The 19,883-nt window shown below is 42.8% G+C and overlaps 1 protein-coding gene across 6 annotated transcripts in view; it reads left to right on the top strand.

The window, feature by feature from the left end:
• The window catches only part of MAP3K7 (mitogen-activated protein kinase kinase kinase 7), a 53,409-nt gene that overhangs the window by 5,240 nt on the left and 28,286 nt on the right, over positions 1-19,883 (top strand). For 4 of the 6 annotated variants that reach the window (XM_084827128.1, XM_084827127.1, XM_084827126.1 and 1 more), the window contains exons 3-9: positions 5,367-5,432; positions 6,210-6,255; positions 7,130-7,268; positions 13,767-13,891; positions 15,453-15,581; positions 16,730-16,860; positions 18,567-18,648. In XM_084827128.1, coding sequence (XP_084683254.1) covers positions 5,367-5,432; positions 6,210-6,255; positions 7,130-7,268; positions 13,767-13,891; positions 15,453-15,581; positions 16,730-16,860; positions 18,567-18,648 — 718 coding nt within the window. Of the gene's footprint in view, positions 1-5,366; positions 5,433-6,209; positions 6,256-7,109; positions 7,269-13,766; positions 13,892-15,452; positions 15,582-16,729; positions 16,861-18,566; positions 18,649-19,883 lie in introns of all 6 variants that reach the window. The other 2 variants (XM_084827130.1, XM_084827129.1) reach the window with 1 other exon arrangement.

Here is a 19,883-nt window from a genome sequence, read left to right as displayed (position 1 = left end):
TTACAGAAAGTTTTGTATGGATTTGAGAAATGTTGTACTAAAGAATTATTGTTTATATATGTGTAATCCTTGGATTAGCACCCAGGGCTGAGTTCAGTATGTAGAAATATTGTAGATCTGGAAGGAGGGATGACTTTCCCAACTAGTAGACCCCCTTCTTTACAAGGGTTCCCCAAAATAGAATTACTGATAGGCTGCCACCAGTCAGATTGAAACTCCAGACATACCTTACTCTAGCTGCTTGGGGATTTTCTGAGCCCTATTGCCTAGGACCCCTCCCTTCAGCCCAGCCCTAGGAAATAAAAAACAAGAAAGGTGCTTTCGTTTCACAGCATATGCACAGTTCCTTGCAGAGGGGATGGTCTGCGAGAGAGCAAGCAAGCATCTCAAAAGAGCAATCCTGTGCCCCCTAGACAACATCTGGGAGACATAGGATTCTTTGGTTTCCTGGATACAAGGTTGTAAACAGGGCTCCAACCTCGTAGCCAGGAAACTGTGCTCCCTGCCCTCTCCCCCTTTTAGCCAGCACGCTCCCTGCCCTCTCCCCCTTTTAGCCGGCACGTTAGGTAAATGGAACATGGAGAGGAGAGAAAGGGGAGCGGGGAGGAAACCAGAGCAGCTGGCTTACTCCTTCCCTCCCTCTCTCCTAAACCTCCACTAGATGGGAGAAATCACCAGTCTAGCTTAAATGCAGTGCAGGAGGCTCCCACTCAGCATAGGATAATTGTAAGCCTTGACGTTCAGGGGCTTACCCATAGGATTGCGCCCTCAGTATCAGATACTAAATAGATCAGGAGTGGGCAACTTGTTTTGGCCTACAACTCCCCATGTGTTGACCTACAGCTCCCCATATTTTGACCTACAGCTCCCCATTAGCCCTAGTCTGCATAGCCAACGATGAGGGATTATGGGACTTGTAGGCCAAAACATCAGGAGGGCCACATGTTGCCCACCTCTGAATTAAATGTTATTAGGAGGATGACAAGGAGTGAGAGAACTCACTTTTATGGGAACCTGCATTCAATAAAAGCTGACTGCTGAACAGAGACTGACTCTTGTTTTGTCCAACAGTGCAATACCTTCCATTTCTGATGTCAGTCTAGCCAGCAAATCAAAGTAGCTGGACCCACCTTCATAATGACCCTACGCTTACATCTCAAAAGAGCCAGCCAGTTTGAATCAGGCAAACTGTTGTTGTTTTAAAAAAGCCACTGGGGAACAAAAAGGTGAGAGATAAGCCTATTCAGGCATCCCAGCATGGTGCCAACTCACCAGACACTCGAGGTGACACTGTTGAACTGTCATAATATAGTGGGTTGTCACAAGATGTTATCACTACTAGAATGGGAGGGTTTGAGCTATACCATATAGTGACACTACGCTCAAGCTACATTACATTGTGTTTCAAGCCAGGACTTGAGTCCCCACCCAGGAAAACCTGGGTTTTCCTATACAACCTCAATTTGGTTGTCTACATAGCAGTTTTACGCAGGCACCCAAGATACGGGCAAACAACAATATTTATTCAAGGTAACAAACAGTGCATCAAGAAGAGATTAGCAACATAGACAGTCAAAGTCCAAAACTTTCCACCTCCTCTCAAGGTCTATATGTGCCAATGGAAATCTTTCTATGTACAGTTCATTCAAGAATGCAGTCAATGAGTTGGGGTTGCTTGCATGAACTATGAAGATGTAGAAATTTGAGAGCATTGCAATATATTCTGCTCCATCAAGGGGCATCAGAAATCAGATGTGTTGCGATATCTTGTGTTCCAGCAGTGAGCAGCAGCAAATTGGGTGTGGGTGGCAACTCCTCTGGCTCCTTTTGATATTTACAGCTCCAAGCCAACAGAAATTGTTAAGCCAGATCCAAGCTGCTAGCATAGTTCAAAACTTCCCATTTTAGTAGTGATTTCAACCAGGAAGGATGAGCATACTGTACCTATTTAGTGATTTCAGCCAACAGAAATTACAGTGTAGGATTTCTATGGCAAATCTTAGCAATTCTCTATTTCAAGCATTCAGCTCTTGTAGATCCTACAGCAAGCGCATCTAACAGCAACCAATCAGCACTTTAATATTCAAGCCATAAAGGTTTCCTGTTTGGTGTGAGGAGGCATCCAACAATGGTCAAGTCTCCCTGCCACCCAGGCAAAGACTGGGCTCGTATGACCAAGTTCTTTTCCTTTTGTACTAGTGATCTTTGTTCCTTTTTCCCAGTTTGTTCTCTGCCTTCTCCTCACAGTCTTGTTTCTCTTTTATTGTCTAGCTTGTTCATTCTCCAACTTACCCGCTGCTTTCTATTCCTCTCACCCCTTACTCTGGTTCCTGTTGTTGTTTGTTTGTTTGTTTTAAAAATAACCTTTTATCCTAACTGCTTTCAGTTTTCCTTCTGATCCCTCCTGCCCCTCTCTTCTTTCCCTCTGGAGCTCTGGCTCCAAGGGGCAAATGATAAAACCTGCAACGGAGAAGGAGGTTTTATCAGAGCCATGTCAAGACTTCTGACAAAACAGCCGGTGTGCTCTCTGATGATCCCTCAATGAAGGTGCATGGTGAGAAGCCACAAGTGTCCCAAGCACTCATTTGTTCCTTAACTTATTCCAGCAGTTACAGTAAAACATGTTCAGCTGCTCCTAAGATACAAATAGGCTCCTTCTCAGTGTTGAATTTTGGCTTTTTTTACAGTAATAGTGCACTACCTTCCTCCACCACTTGGTGTAATATATTCCTTTCTCTTAGGGATGTCAGAGAATTCCACCACGGATCTCGGTGAGGCCGAATGCCAGTGCATTCAGCCCCCCGAACTCTGTGGCGGAACGGCCTGCCACCCCCCCCCCGCGGCTCCCCCCCGGGACGAGACTTATCTGGGGCGGATCTTCCTACCGGCTGCCGCCACCACCATTTCCAGGCTTGTGGGGAAAAAAAGACATGATAGGCTACGTAAAAAATTTACGTAAAGATTTACGTAGCCTATCATGGCTAGGTTTGAAAAAAAAGACGTGATAGGCTACATAAATCTTTAAGTAGCCTATCATGGTTGGGGGTGGGTTTAAAAAAAAAAAACGCGTACGCAAATCAAAAGGAGACGCAAATGGCACCCGCTACGCTATTTGCGTTCCCCTTGATTTTTGCTGTCATAGTCTACGTAAATATTTACGTAGATTAAGATGGTAAAAAGAAGGAATGCAAATGGCGGCGGCCGTAGCCACCACCATTTGCGTACGTGTTTTTTGTTTTGTTTTTTACCCGGAGCCCTCTGCGGCCGGAAATCCGGCTGCGGATGGCTCTGGCCTGACCGGCTGCTCCGCGGAGCTGCCGCGGAGCACAGCCGGCCGTTCAAGGATTCCGGGGGGGAGGAACGGAGCGCCTCCCCCCCCCCAGCCAGGATTCCGGGGGGAGGGACGGAATGCCTCTCCCGCCACCATCAACATAATCTGCGAAAGGTAAGTCACTTTCGTACATCCCTACTTTCTCTACAGCTTTATACATGGAAGAAAAATAAATAATCTATCAGTAAATGAACTGGTTTGTGTTTGTCCATGAAACACCCTGATCCCCACCAAAAATTGATCATGCTAGCTGGATTTGATGGAGTTGAATTCCAAAACATCTGGATGGCACCAGGTTGGGAAATGCTGATGTGACGTTTGAATCAGTATCTCATATACAATCTGGGAATTGACTGCACAATCTGACAGTCACGTTGAATCACACATTGTATCGCATATGTATGAAACCTATTCAAATGTTATGCCCATGTGTGTATTTCCATTGGTCTTGAAGGTGTGTCAGGGTGGATGGGGAGGGAAGACATGTTTTCACTCTTTCATCACCCATGGAAGAGAATCTAAACCAGGGTGCTCCAAGTGACAAGAAACTAATAGAATATTTACAACTATGTATAATATGCTCAAGACTTGGTTAAAAATTAAGGTTCTTAATTAAGGTGAGGGGGATAGTCATGGCTCCTATTATACTTCTGAAGGAAATGAAGAGTCCATGATGAGTACATTCAGTTTAAACATACCATTTAATTTTTATTTCATTTAACCAAGGATAGCATTGGGAATGGGTGAGAAAAGGTGGAGCTGACACACAGCTTAGTGAAAAACAGGCCACATCCTTACTAGCTATGCTTCTACTTTGTTTGGCATATGAGAACATGGACATTGACCTTAATTTCCCCAGCCCAACTGCTGAGGAAGCTTCCACAGCGACCTGGTCTGATTTCTTCAGTAAACCTGGTAGAAAAAATGGTGACAGGGGCCTGTCACAAATGGGTTCCATGCATTTTGCTATTCTCTGGGGGTATGAGTGAATTCCATTTCTTTTTATGAATGGTTCTTGGTGCCCAGAGGATCCTCCACAGGGTTCTTGTGGGGTTAGCAAGTGCCCAAACCTTCTTACCTTCTATTTTCTGAGGAAGCCTAGGTTTCTGAGGAAGCAAAAGTGACTGTGGTGACAGCAGTGTCCCCAGACCAGCACAGGGGAAATGGAGGCCACTATGGGAGGTGGGGATCTGGCCACCAGGACCTGATATAGAGACGTGTTAATACATTCTTCCCCAGCCCTGAAGCCAGTGACCAACTGTAAGCTATAGCAGTGAATCCTATTTGGAACCAAGGACTTCAGAATTACATTTCCTGTAAATCAAAGTAAATTGATTTGGATTGAATTGTAGGCCAGAATTTCCCAATTGGTTGATTTCTTGACTAGCTTAAGTATTAATACCAATGAAGTATTGGCATTGCCAGTCACCTCTAGCATTGGTGTTACAACATTTCTGTACAGCTCTAAATGTGGTATGAAGATTATTATTATTCTGAAAGCATGTGTATAGATGTATCATTAAGCCACCTGGTAAACATACACTTTGGAAGCATGCAAAGTGACTTGCTCAGCCTCAAGGCACTTGTCCCTTTGTTAACATATTAAAAAAAAAACCTTACAAGTTATGTTTACATTTTTAAAAAATTAAAGTAATGCCAGCAACACTGCTTCTAGCACTGGAGCAGTGGCAGCCATAGGCTAGCAAGAGACATTTTTGGAAGTAAAATGGAGAGTACGGCAGGGTCACCATTGATCATAGCAACCATGCCCACTGAGAAGTTGCAGTAGAGGAGAGAGTCATTTTAAAAAAGACAAGTTGTGTATTAGATGTAGCCGTTATATCTCTACAGGAACTGAAACAGGGTGTAGGAGTGGACTGCAGCTCTTTCTCCAGATGCAGGCAATGTATTATACGTAATCAAGCCAATTTGGTCTTTAAGCTTAGGTATGAATCCTGTATGAAAAAAGATTAAGAAACAGACTAATTGTATCTAAGAACGTAACCTTTACATACATGGCTTTTTTGAATTCCAGCTTCGACAGTTGTCACGTGTGAACCATCCTAATATTGTCAAGTTATATGGCGCTTGTTTGAATCCAGTAAGTAGGACCTCTTTGGCTTTTGAGATCACCATATCATGTTGTTGCGGGCCTAAACATTTTAAGATGAGTAAAGGTTTTGTTTGAGCTAATATCGGTGCCTAGTAACTTCTTCTTTTCACATACTGCATTAGGTCCCCCCTTTTTTATTTCTGAGAATGAATATCTTGAATATCCTTTTACCATATATTAATACATTTTGAATAAGCGTGGTTCTATTCCACTCTTGCTCCATAGGTTCACTTGGTACAGCATTCTGCTCTGCCCTCATCCCAATTTAACGTGAAGAATGTCTAAAACTAATTCAGGAACTGGTGCATGCACTTTGCCATAGATTTCATTACCTCCCATTTGTTAGTTACTCTCTCCTCTATGTTACCAATGTGCAGAGATGATAATCGTTGAAACACAGTATAGATGAGAGCAGAAGTGCATCAGAATTTCCTTTTTGTGCTGCTTTTTGACGATATGTGCAACCACTTGTGTGCATCAGTAAGGTAGAGTGAGGGGACTGGGGAGGAAGAGGAAGAACAGAAGGAAACTAAAGCTACAGCAAATTGTGTGTGCATTTGTCCACAAAGTGTGGAAATCAAAACACAAGAATTGCATGATCCTAAGTTATTGTTGCTGCTACACAAAAAAGGCCAGGTAATTTGGAACACTCAAGCCCAAACAGTAGTTCAGATGGGAATAATTTCATAAACATCTCTACTTTAAACATTTCACATAAAAAGCAAAAGCTTCTTTTAACCTAACACATGTTTTTTTTCCACTAAGGTGTGTCTTGTTATGGAATATGCTGAAGGAGGTTCTCTCTATAATGGTGAGCATCTCTCTTGAATTGTGTTGTCCAGAATTCTGCGTAAAATGTAAGGTTGTGTTTACAGATTTGTTCTATAAAGTGAAAGCCAATGAAGTGGCATAAATAATTTATAGCGTTGTTTGATTTATAATGTAAATTCCTATGTTCTTGTTTTGACTACTTAAAAAAAATCAGAACTCAGGATTAAGCATTCTAGTCAGCTGCTGTTAACGAACTCCACATAGCTAATTTGTAAAGTTAAAGGCCAATTCATACTGCTAAATTGACTGAGCAAAAAAGTGAGATCAGCAATGAGATGTACTCCGGTAAAATGGTTGTGTGACTGCGCACAATTCACAGCTCAACCCACATCTAACAAGTCACCACAAAAATGTTGAAAGCACACTGAGTTGTGGCATTGTAATTGTGGATTGAGTTGTACTCATGGTAACAGCAATCCATTTATTTCTTTACCACAATCACCAGTCAAGTCAAATAACACTGAGCACACATACTTTTCCTGCAAGTTTAGCCTTAAAACTGTTGATGCTTCTATGTTCTAAAAACAGACTTACTCCAATAACAAAGTAAGTTTTTAACTTATTATTCATATAAGTGCTGAGGTTCATAAATATTGTGGGCTGTTTTGTGACCAAAGCTGCTGAAAACAAGCAATGGCTCAGATCAGTTTTGATACTTGGACTACAGTTTATTTGGCCTCACATCTACATAGGTGGCCCCTAGTTTAAGCTAGAAGAAACCCTTTAGACAAAGTGGGAAAAAAGAATGCATTTTGTTGTATATTTTATGTAATGTTCACAGGAGTAGTGTTCCCATGTTGTGTCTACTGTAATGTGCAATAAAGTTCTTTTTAGTTTGTACTTTTCTTTTTCAGTCCTACATGGTGCTGAGCCTCTGCCTTACTACACTGCTGCACATGCCATGAGTTGGTGTTTACAGTGTTCCCAGGGAGTGGCATATCTTCACAGCATGAAACCAAAGGCTCTCATTCACAGGGACCTAAAACCACCAAAGTAGGTTTTCAGGAATCATGTAAGCTTCTGTCATTCAGGCGATCTTGTAGCCCATTTTCTACTAATTCTAGCGGATATTGTGATACGTAGTATCTACTTTTAGATGTGATGTAAGCTATCTCAATTTTATGCTAATATTATGGTGCTTTTCATTAGCATGAATGTATTCAGCACAACTACTCACTGTAGGAGTATAGAAAGTATGTCCCTGAACAACATTGTAGTTATTAATTTTGAGAACATCTTGGTTTATTAGAACTGGGTAATGAAATGACAGTCTTTTAAATAAAATATATTGTTGCTAGTTATAAAGAAACTCCCTCTGTCATCCTCAGTTCTTTACTCTGGCCTATGACTGGAAATAGCTCGGGACAACATGATATGGGATCTTCTGATAAGACTAACTTTCTAGCAAGGTTGCATCATTCTTGGTCAGTGGAGGGTGGAGCCAAAAGGAATGGATTAACTCCTCTCTTCCATGAGAAGGCAGGACTAAAGTATTGATAGTTATCTCGTATGGAGAGGAGAAACCCCCTCAGTCTTTTGCTCTGCCTTCTAGGGAATGGCAGGGTGCCTAGCTTACTTCAGGGGCGAAAAAACAAAGAGCAAACTGAACTTTCTATCACGTTTTACCCCCATTCTGTCATCGATCAGTCAACAGGGGAAAGGACTAGCTCATCGAAATTGTCCCTCAGGGCCCAGGTGGGCTTCCCTAGGCAGAGGTGAGGAGGTGCAGAGCAGCCGCTCCCTTGAGACTCACCAGGCACCAGGCATATCGGCAGGAACCTGACGTGACCAAGCAATTGGCATTGCTTGCCTCTGCAACAGCTCCTCGGGAGGAGGTGGGCCGAATGGGACTCTATCCCTTGCTGCCGCTGCCTAGTCATACCAAGGAAGCCTTCACAACTCACTGGTGGAGTCGGATATGTTGCTAAGTGGGGGGGAGGGGAACCTGCATGCAGGAAACCTCTCTGTCTCACTCCAGCAAACTCGGGCAGCCATTTTGGAAGCAGGCCTACTGGAGCAGAGTGCTCTTTCTTCCCCAATACTATCCTCCCAGGTGGACTCTCGTGTAGTCCACACATGTCTGCCCCCACCCAAAGACCAGCAGCCCAGTGATGCCCTTCCAGAGGAAATACTGGGGTTGCTGGATCAGTGGTGGGCATCCCATATGGAGGGCACGCAGCAGTGGCAACATAAAAAGCGTCGTGATGGGAGGAGGACAAGATTTCCATCCTCTGCATTCAGTAGGTCATCATGTTCATCTTCCACTGCCTCATCAATTTAAGAGCCCCGCTCAAAGCATAGGGGCAGAACCAGTTGCTGGGGGGGGGGGGGAGAGACTCAAGAAATCCAAGAATGGGGAGAAGACAAGCCACCAGTCATCCACAGGCAAGGCTCCCCCTCCTTTCAAAAGCCAAAGTCGGCTGGAGAGCAGGAGGAAACAAAGTTTGTCCCTCTTCCACCCATTTTCTAGATATAGCTAACAGTCGGAGTGGCAGTGTGTGAAAATCAGTCTCAGAGGGGGCCTGCATCCTGGGTGAGAATTCCCAGGGAGGATCGAGCATCAAGGAGGGGGAATTGTCAGAGGGAAATTAGCCTACCTCCACCATCCCCACAACAAAGATTGTTAAAGCAGGACATTTATTTCCCCATTATTGTCAATAAAGTAGTCATGGTTTTAAACCTGCAGCATCTGCTTATTCAAACCAAGGTAACCACTGCTGAAGATCAGCCACAAGAATGTACTGAAGTTTTTCTAGGGGACACCCCCTGAGCCTACAGTTCCCTTCCCATGGTTTTTCTCCAAAGTTCTAGCCACAGAGTGAAAGGACCCTGCCAAGAGGGGGCTTTCTTGGCAATGCAGAAGAGGCTCTGTTCACTGGCTCCAGTCATCCTGGAGTCACTGAAGGTCCCTACTATGGATGAACCAGTAGTGGCCCTCACCTATAGGCTGGTTTTCCATAAGGAAGGCGGAACCCCTAATCGATCCTGGTGAGCAAAAACATGATCCTGCCCTTTGGCAGATGCTTGAGGCTATGGCCTTGACAATAAGAGTGGCTACAGCAAATTCAGTCATAGCCTGGGCATCAGTCTTATGGCACGGTCCCTCCTATCAGAAGCCTCCACTGGATCCAAACATATCATGGAAGGCATGAATAAACTATAACCACTGAGTTCATTGCAGACTCTTCAATGGACTGCTTCTAGTTTGCAGCCAGAACTATGTCCTCAGGTTGTGGTGTGCTGCAGGCTGTGGCTAAAACATTGGCAGCTGGAGGCCCAATCAAAAGGAAGCTTGGCCACCATTCTCTTGCGGGGCGGGGGGATTCTTTGAGGAAGCCGTAACTCCTGTGCTCATAGAAACCAAACAGAAGAAGGTCCTTCCAGTAGCCCATAAGAATCAAGAGGCCAAAGGGAAGAAAAAGCCTGTACATTCCTTTGATCACAGGGCCTCATATTCTATCTTTCAGTTCAACAGGCCTTTCTGATCCTAATGGTCGGGCTACCATTAGCAGTCCAAGCCACATGCCAAGCCAGGCCGAGGAGGCAAGCAATAGGGAAAGCAGCTCTCAGTGTGGGGGGACACTTGCATGATTTTGTGGGGGGACACTTGCATGATTTTGGGCACAAATGAGGTTTAATTTGTTCGGACAGATTTGGGTTCTCAAATTCCAAACTTCCCAGTGATGATTTTCTACCTCTACCAAGAATTGGGAAAAACACCTCAGAGTTCGTGCAATCATCAAACATCTACTGGCCATATGGACTGTGGAAGTTGAAACCGGTGCCTTGTGCAGAGTGATTTTCGGGTGTTTTTTTTCATATTTTTCCATAGTCCCCAAAAGGAATGAGGCATGGAGCTATTTTGGACCTCAGTTTCCTCATCAGGAAGAGGAAGTTCAGGATAGAGACCATGAGATTGACAACAGAGTTGATTCTTCCCCACATTCTGATCAGGGAGTTGCACCAGCACTTCCTACACTTCGCATATGGTCTGGATAAATTCTGCTTCCTTTCGGTTTGTCCTCGATTCCCCAGGTATTCACCAAGGTCGTAGTGGCTCTGGTGAGTCACCTCCACACTCTGGTGATCCACATATACCCTTATTTGGACAATCTTCTCATCAGAGCCGCTACTATGGGGCAGGCGCTGTCCTACATATCAACTACTGTTGCATGTCTTGAGGAGCATGGCTTCATTGTCAACAGAACCGCAAGTTCCTTGACCTGCTCAGAGGATACAGCAACGAGCTCCAGGTTGCCTGCAGAGAACACATCACACTGTCTCTATCGCAATGGATGATCTAGTCCTTTTGGTGGCTCGACCCTCAACAATTTTCCAGGGAAGTGCTCCTAAAGAAACCAACTTGGGCTCAAGTCACACACAATTGGGAGCCCACTGTTAGGGCTAAATAGCTCAGGGGACCTTGCTGAAGTTTGAGATACAGCAGCCAATCATTTGGCTGGAACTCAAAGTGGTTTGCCTGGTCCTTCAGGTGTCTTTGGTCCTCCACAAGCATGTTTTGGTACATACAGACAACATAGCAACAAGAGTATATGTAAGTCATCAAGGCGATTCTCTTTCTGGTGCTGTATGGGAAAAGACAAACCTACTCCTGACATGGGTGGAGATCCACCTGACGTTTCACGGTGGAGATATTTAGCCAGGTATCAAGACCCACAAGCGGAGGCAGTGTATATGATGTCTGCGTCCTGGCTCCGAAGGCTACTATATTCTTTTTCTTCCCTTTCCATTAATTTCCAGAGTTTTGCACAAGGTCAGGTTGCTGGTGCAAATAGCTCCATATTAGCCACAGAGCCTGTGGTTTTCAGACCTTCAGGAGCTCTGCATGGGTTGCCCATGGAGACTTCCAGTTCAGCTGGATCTACTGACTCAGGTTTCAGTTTTCAACCTGGACCAAGAATGGCTGTAACTGGCTGCATGGAGGTTGAACAGCAATAACTGCTAGGTGTCCAGCAATAGCCAGACTGTCAGAAGGAGTGGTCAAGCCTTCAGGAAGCCTTCAACAAACAAAATTTACCAGATGACCTGCCTTGCCTTCCAAAGATGGTGTAGACAACATCAAATATCCCCTAACTCAGCTGGCCTTCCAGAGTTGCTCAGTTTCTTCCAAGCAGGCCTGGACCAGGCTGTCTCGACTGACACCTTAAAAAGACAAGTAGCAGCTTTGAGTAATGTCCTATGTCAGGACACACACCAATCTTGGTTGTCCCACCCTCAAGTCAAGTGGGTCACCCATGCTTCCTTAAGGGAACATCTCTATTGCTGCCACTGGTGGCTCATAAATTTCCCACTTGGGACCTCACCTTGGTGGTCAGGGCCCTCACAAAACCTCAGTTTAAGCCAATCAGAACCATTCCCCGAAGGACTGTATTTCTAGTGGCCTTAATGTCTGCTAGGAGAGTGGGGGAGATATATGCCATTTCAATCTGGGATGATGTCTGCACTTTCCATGAAGATAGGGTGGTTCTGAAGCCAGACCTGGCCTTTATTCTAAAGGTAAATACCAGTTTCTATAGGGCCCAAGAAGTAGCGCTACCTGATTTCCCCCCCAAGCCAGTCCATCCTAAGGAAAAGGAGTGACACAGCCTGAATGTTCATAGGGCCCTCAAAGTGTATATTAGACATACGAAGGAGATCAGATGCTCGGATAGCCTGTTTGTCTCCTTTAAATTGTGGGCACAGGGTAGAAAAGTATCCAGGGGGACAGTCAGCCACTGGGTATGGAGTTGTAGAGCCATAGGAAACTGGTCCCAGGATAGCTTGCTGCCAGGTGGTAATAGCTCGCTCCATCTAGGGGGCAGCGGTTGATGTAAAGGCCCTTCTAGAGGGTATTTGTAAAGCAGCACTATAGGATTGATAAATATGCTTCAGTGGATGCATCTTTGGACATTGATTGTTGCAGAGGGTATTGTAACCTTCACTCTCCTACCTTGTTCTTGGGATACTGCTGTTGGACATCCCATTCCTGTTGGCTCCACCCTCCGCTGACAAAGAATGGAAGGATGGACTTACCATGGAGTGTCCTTCTGGTCAGTGAAGGGTGAACTCAACCTCCCTTTGCTCAGTTTGGTTTGGTATATCTGAGTGAATGGGGATCAGCGTATCACGTTTGTGTAGTGTCTCACTAGGGAGATAGGGTGTCCTATGATTCATTCTTCTATCTGTTTAGTCCAGTTTTTCTGGGCAAGTCGCATGTATGTTGGTTTGTGACTAGAGTGGTTTTATCTGTTTGCAATTGTTCTCGTGCAAGTTTTTTACAAACATAGGAGTTTGAAGTACAGCTGAAGTCAAGTCCTGTGACTGAGAGAGTTTCTCCTCTCACAGGGGGATATGTATCAATATTTTAGCCCTGCCTTCTCATGGAGGAGAGAAGTTAACCCATTACTGTCAGGTCCACCCTTCACTGACCAGAAGGACACTTCATGATAAGTCCAACTTTCCACTCTACCAAATTTATTTATTTTATTACTGAATTTATGTAGCTGCCCTGTAATACAAGTTCTCTGAGCAGCTCACAAAACAAACACATTAAAATACAACATAAAACAATAACTATTAAAAACTAAAACACAGATTTGGAGCAAAGTATTTGTTGTTTCAAAATGAGTATTGGCCTAGATACTCATTTTGAACCACCTTGAGAGCTTTGTGAACCTCCCAGGCAGCTTCGGCTATTGGGTGATATAGAAAATAAATAAATAAGATGTGCTACACATCATTTATTTCTCTGTCCACAACTGAGTGGATATAACCTTAGTAACTATTAAAATGTGACAGGAAGAAGTTAGCTATTTAATAATAACATACATATGCCAGGGCCAAAATTGGAACCTAAGATGTGACTCGGCGCATGGAGCAGGCTCTGTTCTCAGTGGCTCCTATTGAAAGAAATAGGCCAGTGTAAAACTGCTGTAACCTGCAAATCTGAGGTAGAAGAGGAGCAAAACCTGGCCCCTCCAGACACAGGTAAATAGGGACAGGGCACTGGGAGTAGATTTAACCCCACAAAATGGAGGCCTCAGCTACACCCATTTGCTTTCTCCCATATACGTATGGCTTCCATTCACACTTAATTTGGAGCAGAGGGTGGGGAATGCTGCACTTAGTGACTACATTGTGGTCACTGTCCCTTCTGACAGTGAATAACCTGGCTTTCATTGACAGAGACACAGTGCAGTCCTCTGTGGTTCCTTCAGTTAATGGGATCTCTCTTCCAGTACATACTGTCAGTCACAATACCTAGCATTTTGTTAGTACAAATACAGATGGAGGGTAGATTGTTTAATAAAACTGGAGTTTTTTAATTAAAAAGATATTTCCACTTTTCGGAATTTGTGTATATCTAAATCTGCAGATAACATGCCTACGTGATCTTAGAAGAGATTGTCTACAATTCTTAAAAATTCTTTGAGTGTAATAACTGATCTGCTTTAACTACAAGACTACTAAACTATTCTGTTCATTTGGCAGCTTGCTCTTGGTGGCTGGGGGGACGGTTTTAAAAATCTGTGATTTTGGTACAGCCTGTGATATTCAGACACACATGACCAACAATAAGGGAAGTGCTGCTTGGATGGCACCAGAAGTTTTTGAAGGTAACCTACTATGTATTTTTGTGTGTTTTACAAGTATTATGGGTGGGTCCTTTTTATAGTAAATTCTATAATTAAAGTACAGATGTAATTTTCCTATTTGCATATAAAAGTTGCGTATTGGGAGACAGTGGGGAGGAGCCAGGAAACAAACACTTAAAAAACATCTTTAACAGGTAGGCTTTTGATATTTGGGGTCCGTAGTCTAGCCATAATTTAAAATTAAGCAATAAACTTCCAAATAGTTAGACTGGTAACAATCTATGCAGTTTAATGAACCCGATGTAAATTATATCGCTGGAAAGGTATTACCAGTCTCCAGAGTAATACATCTACTTCTATCATAATCTATATTTGTACTCAGACAGTGATTGAATTGCAGTGGTGCTGTTTGTAAAAACTATTGAGTGTTATCTTTTTGTGGTGCTGAAATGCATGCAAGTGAGATTATGCATTCCGGAGATGCTCATTGGGAGTCTTTTCATTTCTAGTAGTATCCTTGCATGACCACATCTCAGTGAAAGTCCCTACACACTCAGCAACCACCTGAGACAGGATAGAAACTAATATTCAAAGATAATCTGCTTGGTCATGTTCTCAATCTGTGTTTTTGTGTATATAATGGCCAGTTAAGGTGTGCTTGTCATTCATTCACAGCTGTCACACAAAGGAAACTTTATAACATCCTTAGAATGATACATATTTTTAAGGGAAAATGTATTACCTTCTTATAATGTGTTAAAAACAATATCTTATTCAGAAAACTTTCAACTGTTGTACTAAGAGAATTTGAGACCCTAAGGCAGAGATGGGGAACCTCAGGCCTGGGGGCCAGATCTGGTCCTCCTGGGGTCCCAGTCTGGTCCATCAGGGTTCCCCATATGGCCACACACCCATCCTCTGGCCTCACCCCCTTTCACTTGACCACCAATCATTTGGTGGTTTCCCGGCTTTTGTGCATGTCCCCCCCCCCATTCTAAAAGGTTGAACTGCCTCTCCTAAGACCTAATTATTGGCAATGAGAGCTTTAAGCTACAATATGCTGGCATTATTTTGTATTTTTGGCCCCACCCCTTTGCCTTCAGCCCTTCTCACCACTGGAATGTGGCCTCTGATTGCTTCTCCAGAATAGAATTTGACCTTCAGGCTGAAAGAGGTTCCCCACCTCTATCATTCAACTGTTACTGTGCATGAGTCTAGTAGTGGCATCAGTCAGCAAATGAGGATACAGATTCCTATCTGTGTGAACTTTGTGTAAGAATGTCGTAGATCACACTCAATGGTTGGCTGAACATACAAATGGCCTGGTGCGCAACATTATCGGCATGAATATATAAATCACTGGATTCTTGTCCACATCTATGCTGTTGATAAACTTGTCTGAACTTAGTAATATCCATTGCTGACTCAAGGGAAGGTAGAATAGCTACATCAGCCCTTTTATGCCTTTGTGTTGAAGCATCTAATACAGTGTTGCCATAAACTTTGTTCAGTTTTGTCACTAACATTCAGAGAATATAATGTTTTTTTAAAAGGACAAATTATATAAATGACATTTTTTCAGGTAGCAACTACAGTGAAAAATGTGATGTATTCAGTTGGGGTATTATTCTTTGGGAAGTGATTACCCGTAGAAAACCTTTTGATGAGATTGGTGGTCCTGCTTTTCGAATCATGTGGGCAGTTCACAATGGTAAGTTAAAATTTTATGAAGTGTGTGTATATATTTAGTATAGTGCACTACTCCGATGCCAGATGCACTGATGAAAGCTTAACACCGTTGGCAAATTTGCGTATGAAAATTGTGTGCTTAAACTCTGATCTGCCGCAATCATGCAGAAAGCAGAGGGTAGGGTCTGATATAAAAAGCAAAGGGGGCATTGGGTGCATGATGCAACACCCCACCCACCCCATTTTCTCCCTGCAGCCCCTCTTTCCCACACACTTTATGGTGGGACAGGTCCTTATTTAGACTTGAAGATCTGTTATCTTCATGTCTAGTTTGGCCATTCCTTCAGCTGATATAGGGGATGATGGTATATCTGTAGCTTTTAATATTACTGCCTGTTTCAAAAATTGATACTTTTATTTGTTCAAATTAGTCATCCATCTTCAGCATATATGATTTATATTGTATTTTTTCAGGAATGGTTTTATGCATAAATAATACTTTGTAATTCAACAAGGTTGGTTTGGTTGTATTCTTTTTTTATCAAGACACTTTAGTTCTTTAAAACACTTTTACATCTTTTAGGCTGTCGTCTTATACTCACTTACCTGGAGTAAGTTCTGTTAAACTCAGTGGGGCTTACTTCTCAGTAGACATGTATAGGATTTCACTGTTAGAGTCTAAACTTTAGACTGTGGATAGTGAAAAGGTAGTGCCTTGAGTAGTGGCTATTACTTGGCTCTGTGTAATAATAAAGATATGTCATGCCTGTATAAGTCTGAATATTTTACAAGAGTCCTTGAGTAATTTGTCAATGTAAAACCATAGTTAAAAATATTCCATTGAACATTTAGGATACACAGCATTTTCGTCATTTAAAGTGCCTTTGCCATTCTCAACTTGCCATACTTCCTTAAGAAGCAACTTAATGAAAGAGTAAACTAAATCCCTACATTCACTCCTGTGAAATCTTTCAATATGCAAAGAGGGTGGGGAAAACAGGAGAAAAGCTACAAGATTTTTGTTGGAAGAGCAGCAGTATGCTTAATTTATTTTCCTAAACCATCAAGGATGGTTTAATCAAAACTGGATTATTAGGTTTGGGAAATGTGTATAATGCTTAAAGCTTTTGTGTACATTTATATTGTATAATTTTAATGGTCTATTTATAGGTACTCGACCACCACTGATAAAAAATTTACCTAAGCCTATTGAGAGCTTAATGACTCGTTGTTGGTCTAAAGATCCCTCGCAACGTCCTTCCATGGAGGAAATTGTCAAAATAATGACACATTTGATGCAGGTATAACATTTTAGATATTGCTATAATATACTGAAAAGATTAGCTTGTAGAAGGTGTGGAAAGCAGAAAGCACTAAAGTAGTGAGGTGAAGAGAAATGTAGATGAAAGAGTAGCTGCCATGACAGGCACAAGGAGATAAGATAATAAAATCTCTGATCACTAGATGTTCAGCATCCACTTTACTATATTGGAACATCCAGCCCATAAGAAATTGCTGGCTTGGGGTAAATTCCTGCACATTTTAATACTTCTTTTACTAGAAAGTTGATATTTTTTTAACGGTGGGGTTTTTCAGAAGCATAATTCCCTTCACTTTCAGCACCATGAAGTGTTAGTTAACAGAAATACCACTGCTTTGATTATATTCTTCACTTTGAGATATAAAAATAACATTTTCTTACTACCTCCCCCTCAAAAATTTAAATATTATAGTGCCCATTTTGCACATCATGCTAAACCACAGGTTAGCACTATGGAAATGAGCCTCAGCTTGTGTGCTTTCCCCTTCCTTTTCTTCCTTTGGCATGGCTGGGAGGAGAGATCAGAAGCATCCACTCTGGTTCATTTAAGCTGTGGTTTGTCAAAAAGTCAAGATTGTAAACCATGGTTCAATCCTGGCTTGTTTGAATAAACCATATATTTGGATCAACAAGGAACTCTGGTTAGTTTAAAAGCAGGAACAAAAGTTTCAGATTTCCTACATGTGGCCACACCAGAGGAGTTGAGGGGAGCGTGCAGGTCCAAGTCTCATCTAGGCTCATTCCATTGTGCTAAACTATGGTTTAGCATTATGCACAAAGCAGGCATAGGACCGTTCTTTGGACTACCTATGTCAGTTTCATCCCTAGAATTTAATTGTAAACCAGTTACTACTGGATTTATTTTCAAGTTTCACAGACATTGGAAAAATCTGTGCTGTAATCTAGAGATGTCTACCTTTTTCTTAAAGGAACAGAAAAGGGTATAATAGATGTTACTTATTGCAACTGTTGGTCTCTACTTGCATGATATGCGAGATTACAATGGAAATGTGCTTTCGAAACTATGTTGGCATGGGATGGAAACGCTCAAGTCTCTCTTGCCAGGAATACTGACAAATAATTTCATAACTTCACTATATCAAAACATGCCAGGCAAACAGTATCTCTTGTGCTAGTTAACTATTTCTAAGACTTTTCTACAGTTGTGTTTTAAATTAACTCTTCCAAATAAATAACTGCTTTTCATTACTGCATTGGTAGCATTGAACATCAAGGTTGTCTGACAGGTAAAGTTACCATATATTTTCACAGATACAATAATGCCATTTATTGAATGCCACTTATATTAGAAAGATGGCATAACATTTTTTTAAATGAATAATACATTTCCTTTAATTTGGTCCTTGACTAATGGCAGCACCACATGTGAGTCATGCTAAATCTCTTCTTTTGTTTACCCCTGTTCACCATTTTTATGTTGTAATGGCCTTTTACTTAAACAATGGACTTTCTTGACTGAACAGCAAACAACAGATTCATCTTGGGAAACAAACTGAAGATATCAATTTGTAGGATGTGGGTTTTTAAGTGGCTCTTGAATTTCTGTAATAGGCCATGTTCCAGAAAACAAAGTGGTTTTCCAGTTCTTACTCTGGCCAGTTTCCATGGATTAAAAAATATGCAGTGGATTTGTTAATTATGAAGATCTCCTTTACCTTCTTGCAGTACTTTCCAGGAGCTGATGAACCTCTGCAGTATCCTTGTCAATATTCTGATGAAGGCCAAAGCAATTCTGCCACTAGTACAGGTGAGTAGATTGCTTGCATAAAAAGTTGATTATGGTAAGATACTGATGAGGAATTAAAAACACACTCATTTTAGGTCCAATCCTACTGGTCATTGGGTTGGATCCAACGAAAGCTTCCTACAGATGGAAGAACTCCTGTGTGCAGGAGACTTTTGATCTGGCTGAGCTTTTTGCTTTTCACTGACTGAACAGGGAAGGAGATGATCTCCACCAATTCCCCCTCCCTCTGCAGTTGTCAGGTTTCCCGATCCCCCCAGTGCACATGCTCAGGCAATCTGACACTGGACACCCACATCAGTGAGATTTCTTTATTGCAGGGAATCCCACTGCAAAAGTTTAATGGTTAAACTCTTCAGAAATCATATAGCTGATGGTCAGATGGTCAGTAGCTATAGGCTCTATGCAATTCCAGAACAGTCCAAAGCTAAACATTGCTACCGTGACAGATCCTCATCAACGTGGTTTCTCCGTTGCCATCTCCACGGTTCTGAACACAAGGGAAGGTACTCTGGATTACTGGGTACCTAACCCAGACAATCCTTTCATGGGGTTCCAACCCCAGACATGGAAAGGGAATGATTCCTGGAATGAACCCATCAGGCAATCAAGGGATAACTTCTTGAAAGACCTAAACAACTCACACCCATAGAGAGTCCAACTTTGAATCTTTTGTTGATAACTCCAGGCTACATGGTCGAGGACCATCAAGATCAAGGGAAGGGCATACCCACACATGCAAGGAGTTCCAGGCCACCATGTTAGCATTGGCAACTCCACGCTGCATGAGTTCTGGCAGAGAGAAGTCCAAAAGTCATAGATCAAACCCAGGCTGCCATACACTGAGCTGACTACAAACAGACACACAATCCACAGCGACAGACACACAACCCCCTCCAGATCCCTTGACAGACAAGAGCTTTTAGCCTTTCAGCAAGGCCCTTGTCTGAACAGGGCGTCACTGCTTTGCCCTCCAGCAGTGATGCTTCAACCTGCGCAACTCTTCTGCAAACCCCAAGCCACCTCTGTCAGGTTCTCACGGACACCTTCCAGCCTCCCTGCCTGCAAAGGCCTGGCCAGCAGGTGGACAGGGATTTGGGTGACTCCCCTTGGCTCTGCTCTGAGAACACTGACAGAGATAAGCTCACAGAGATGCTGACATTCCAGAAACTGAATAGGCCCAAGCCCTTCCAAACTACTTCTAATCAAATCCTGGCTATAACCTACAAGGCCCACTG

This window comes from Heloderma suspectum, chromosome 1 (genome assembly GCF_057233095.1).
Source record: "Heloderma suspectum isolate Gila_16-S chromosome 1, 16-S_ref, whole genome shotgun sequence".
NCBI lineage: Eukaryota > Metazoa > Chordata > Lepidosauria > Squamata > Helodermatidae > Heloderma > Heloderma suspectum.
This window is presented reverse-complemented; position numbering and strand designations above follow the sequence as displayed.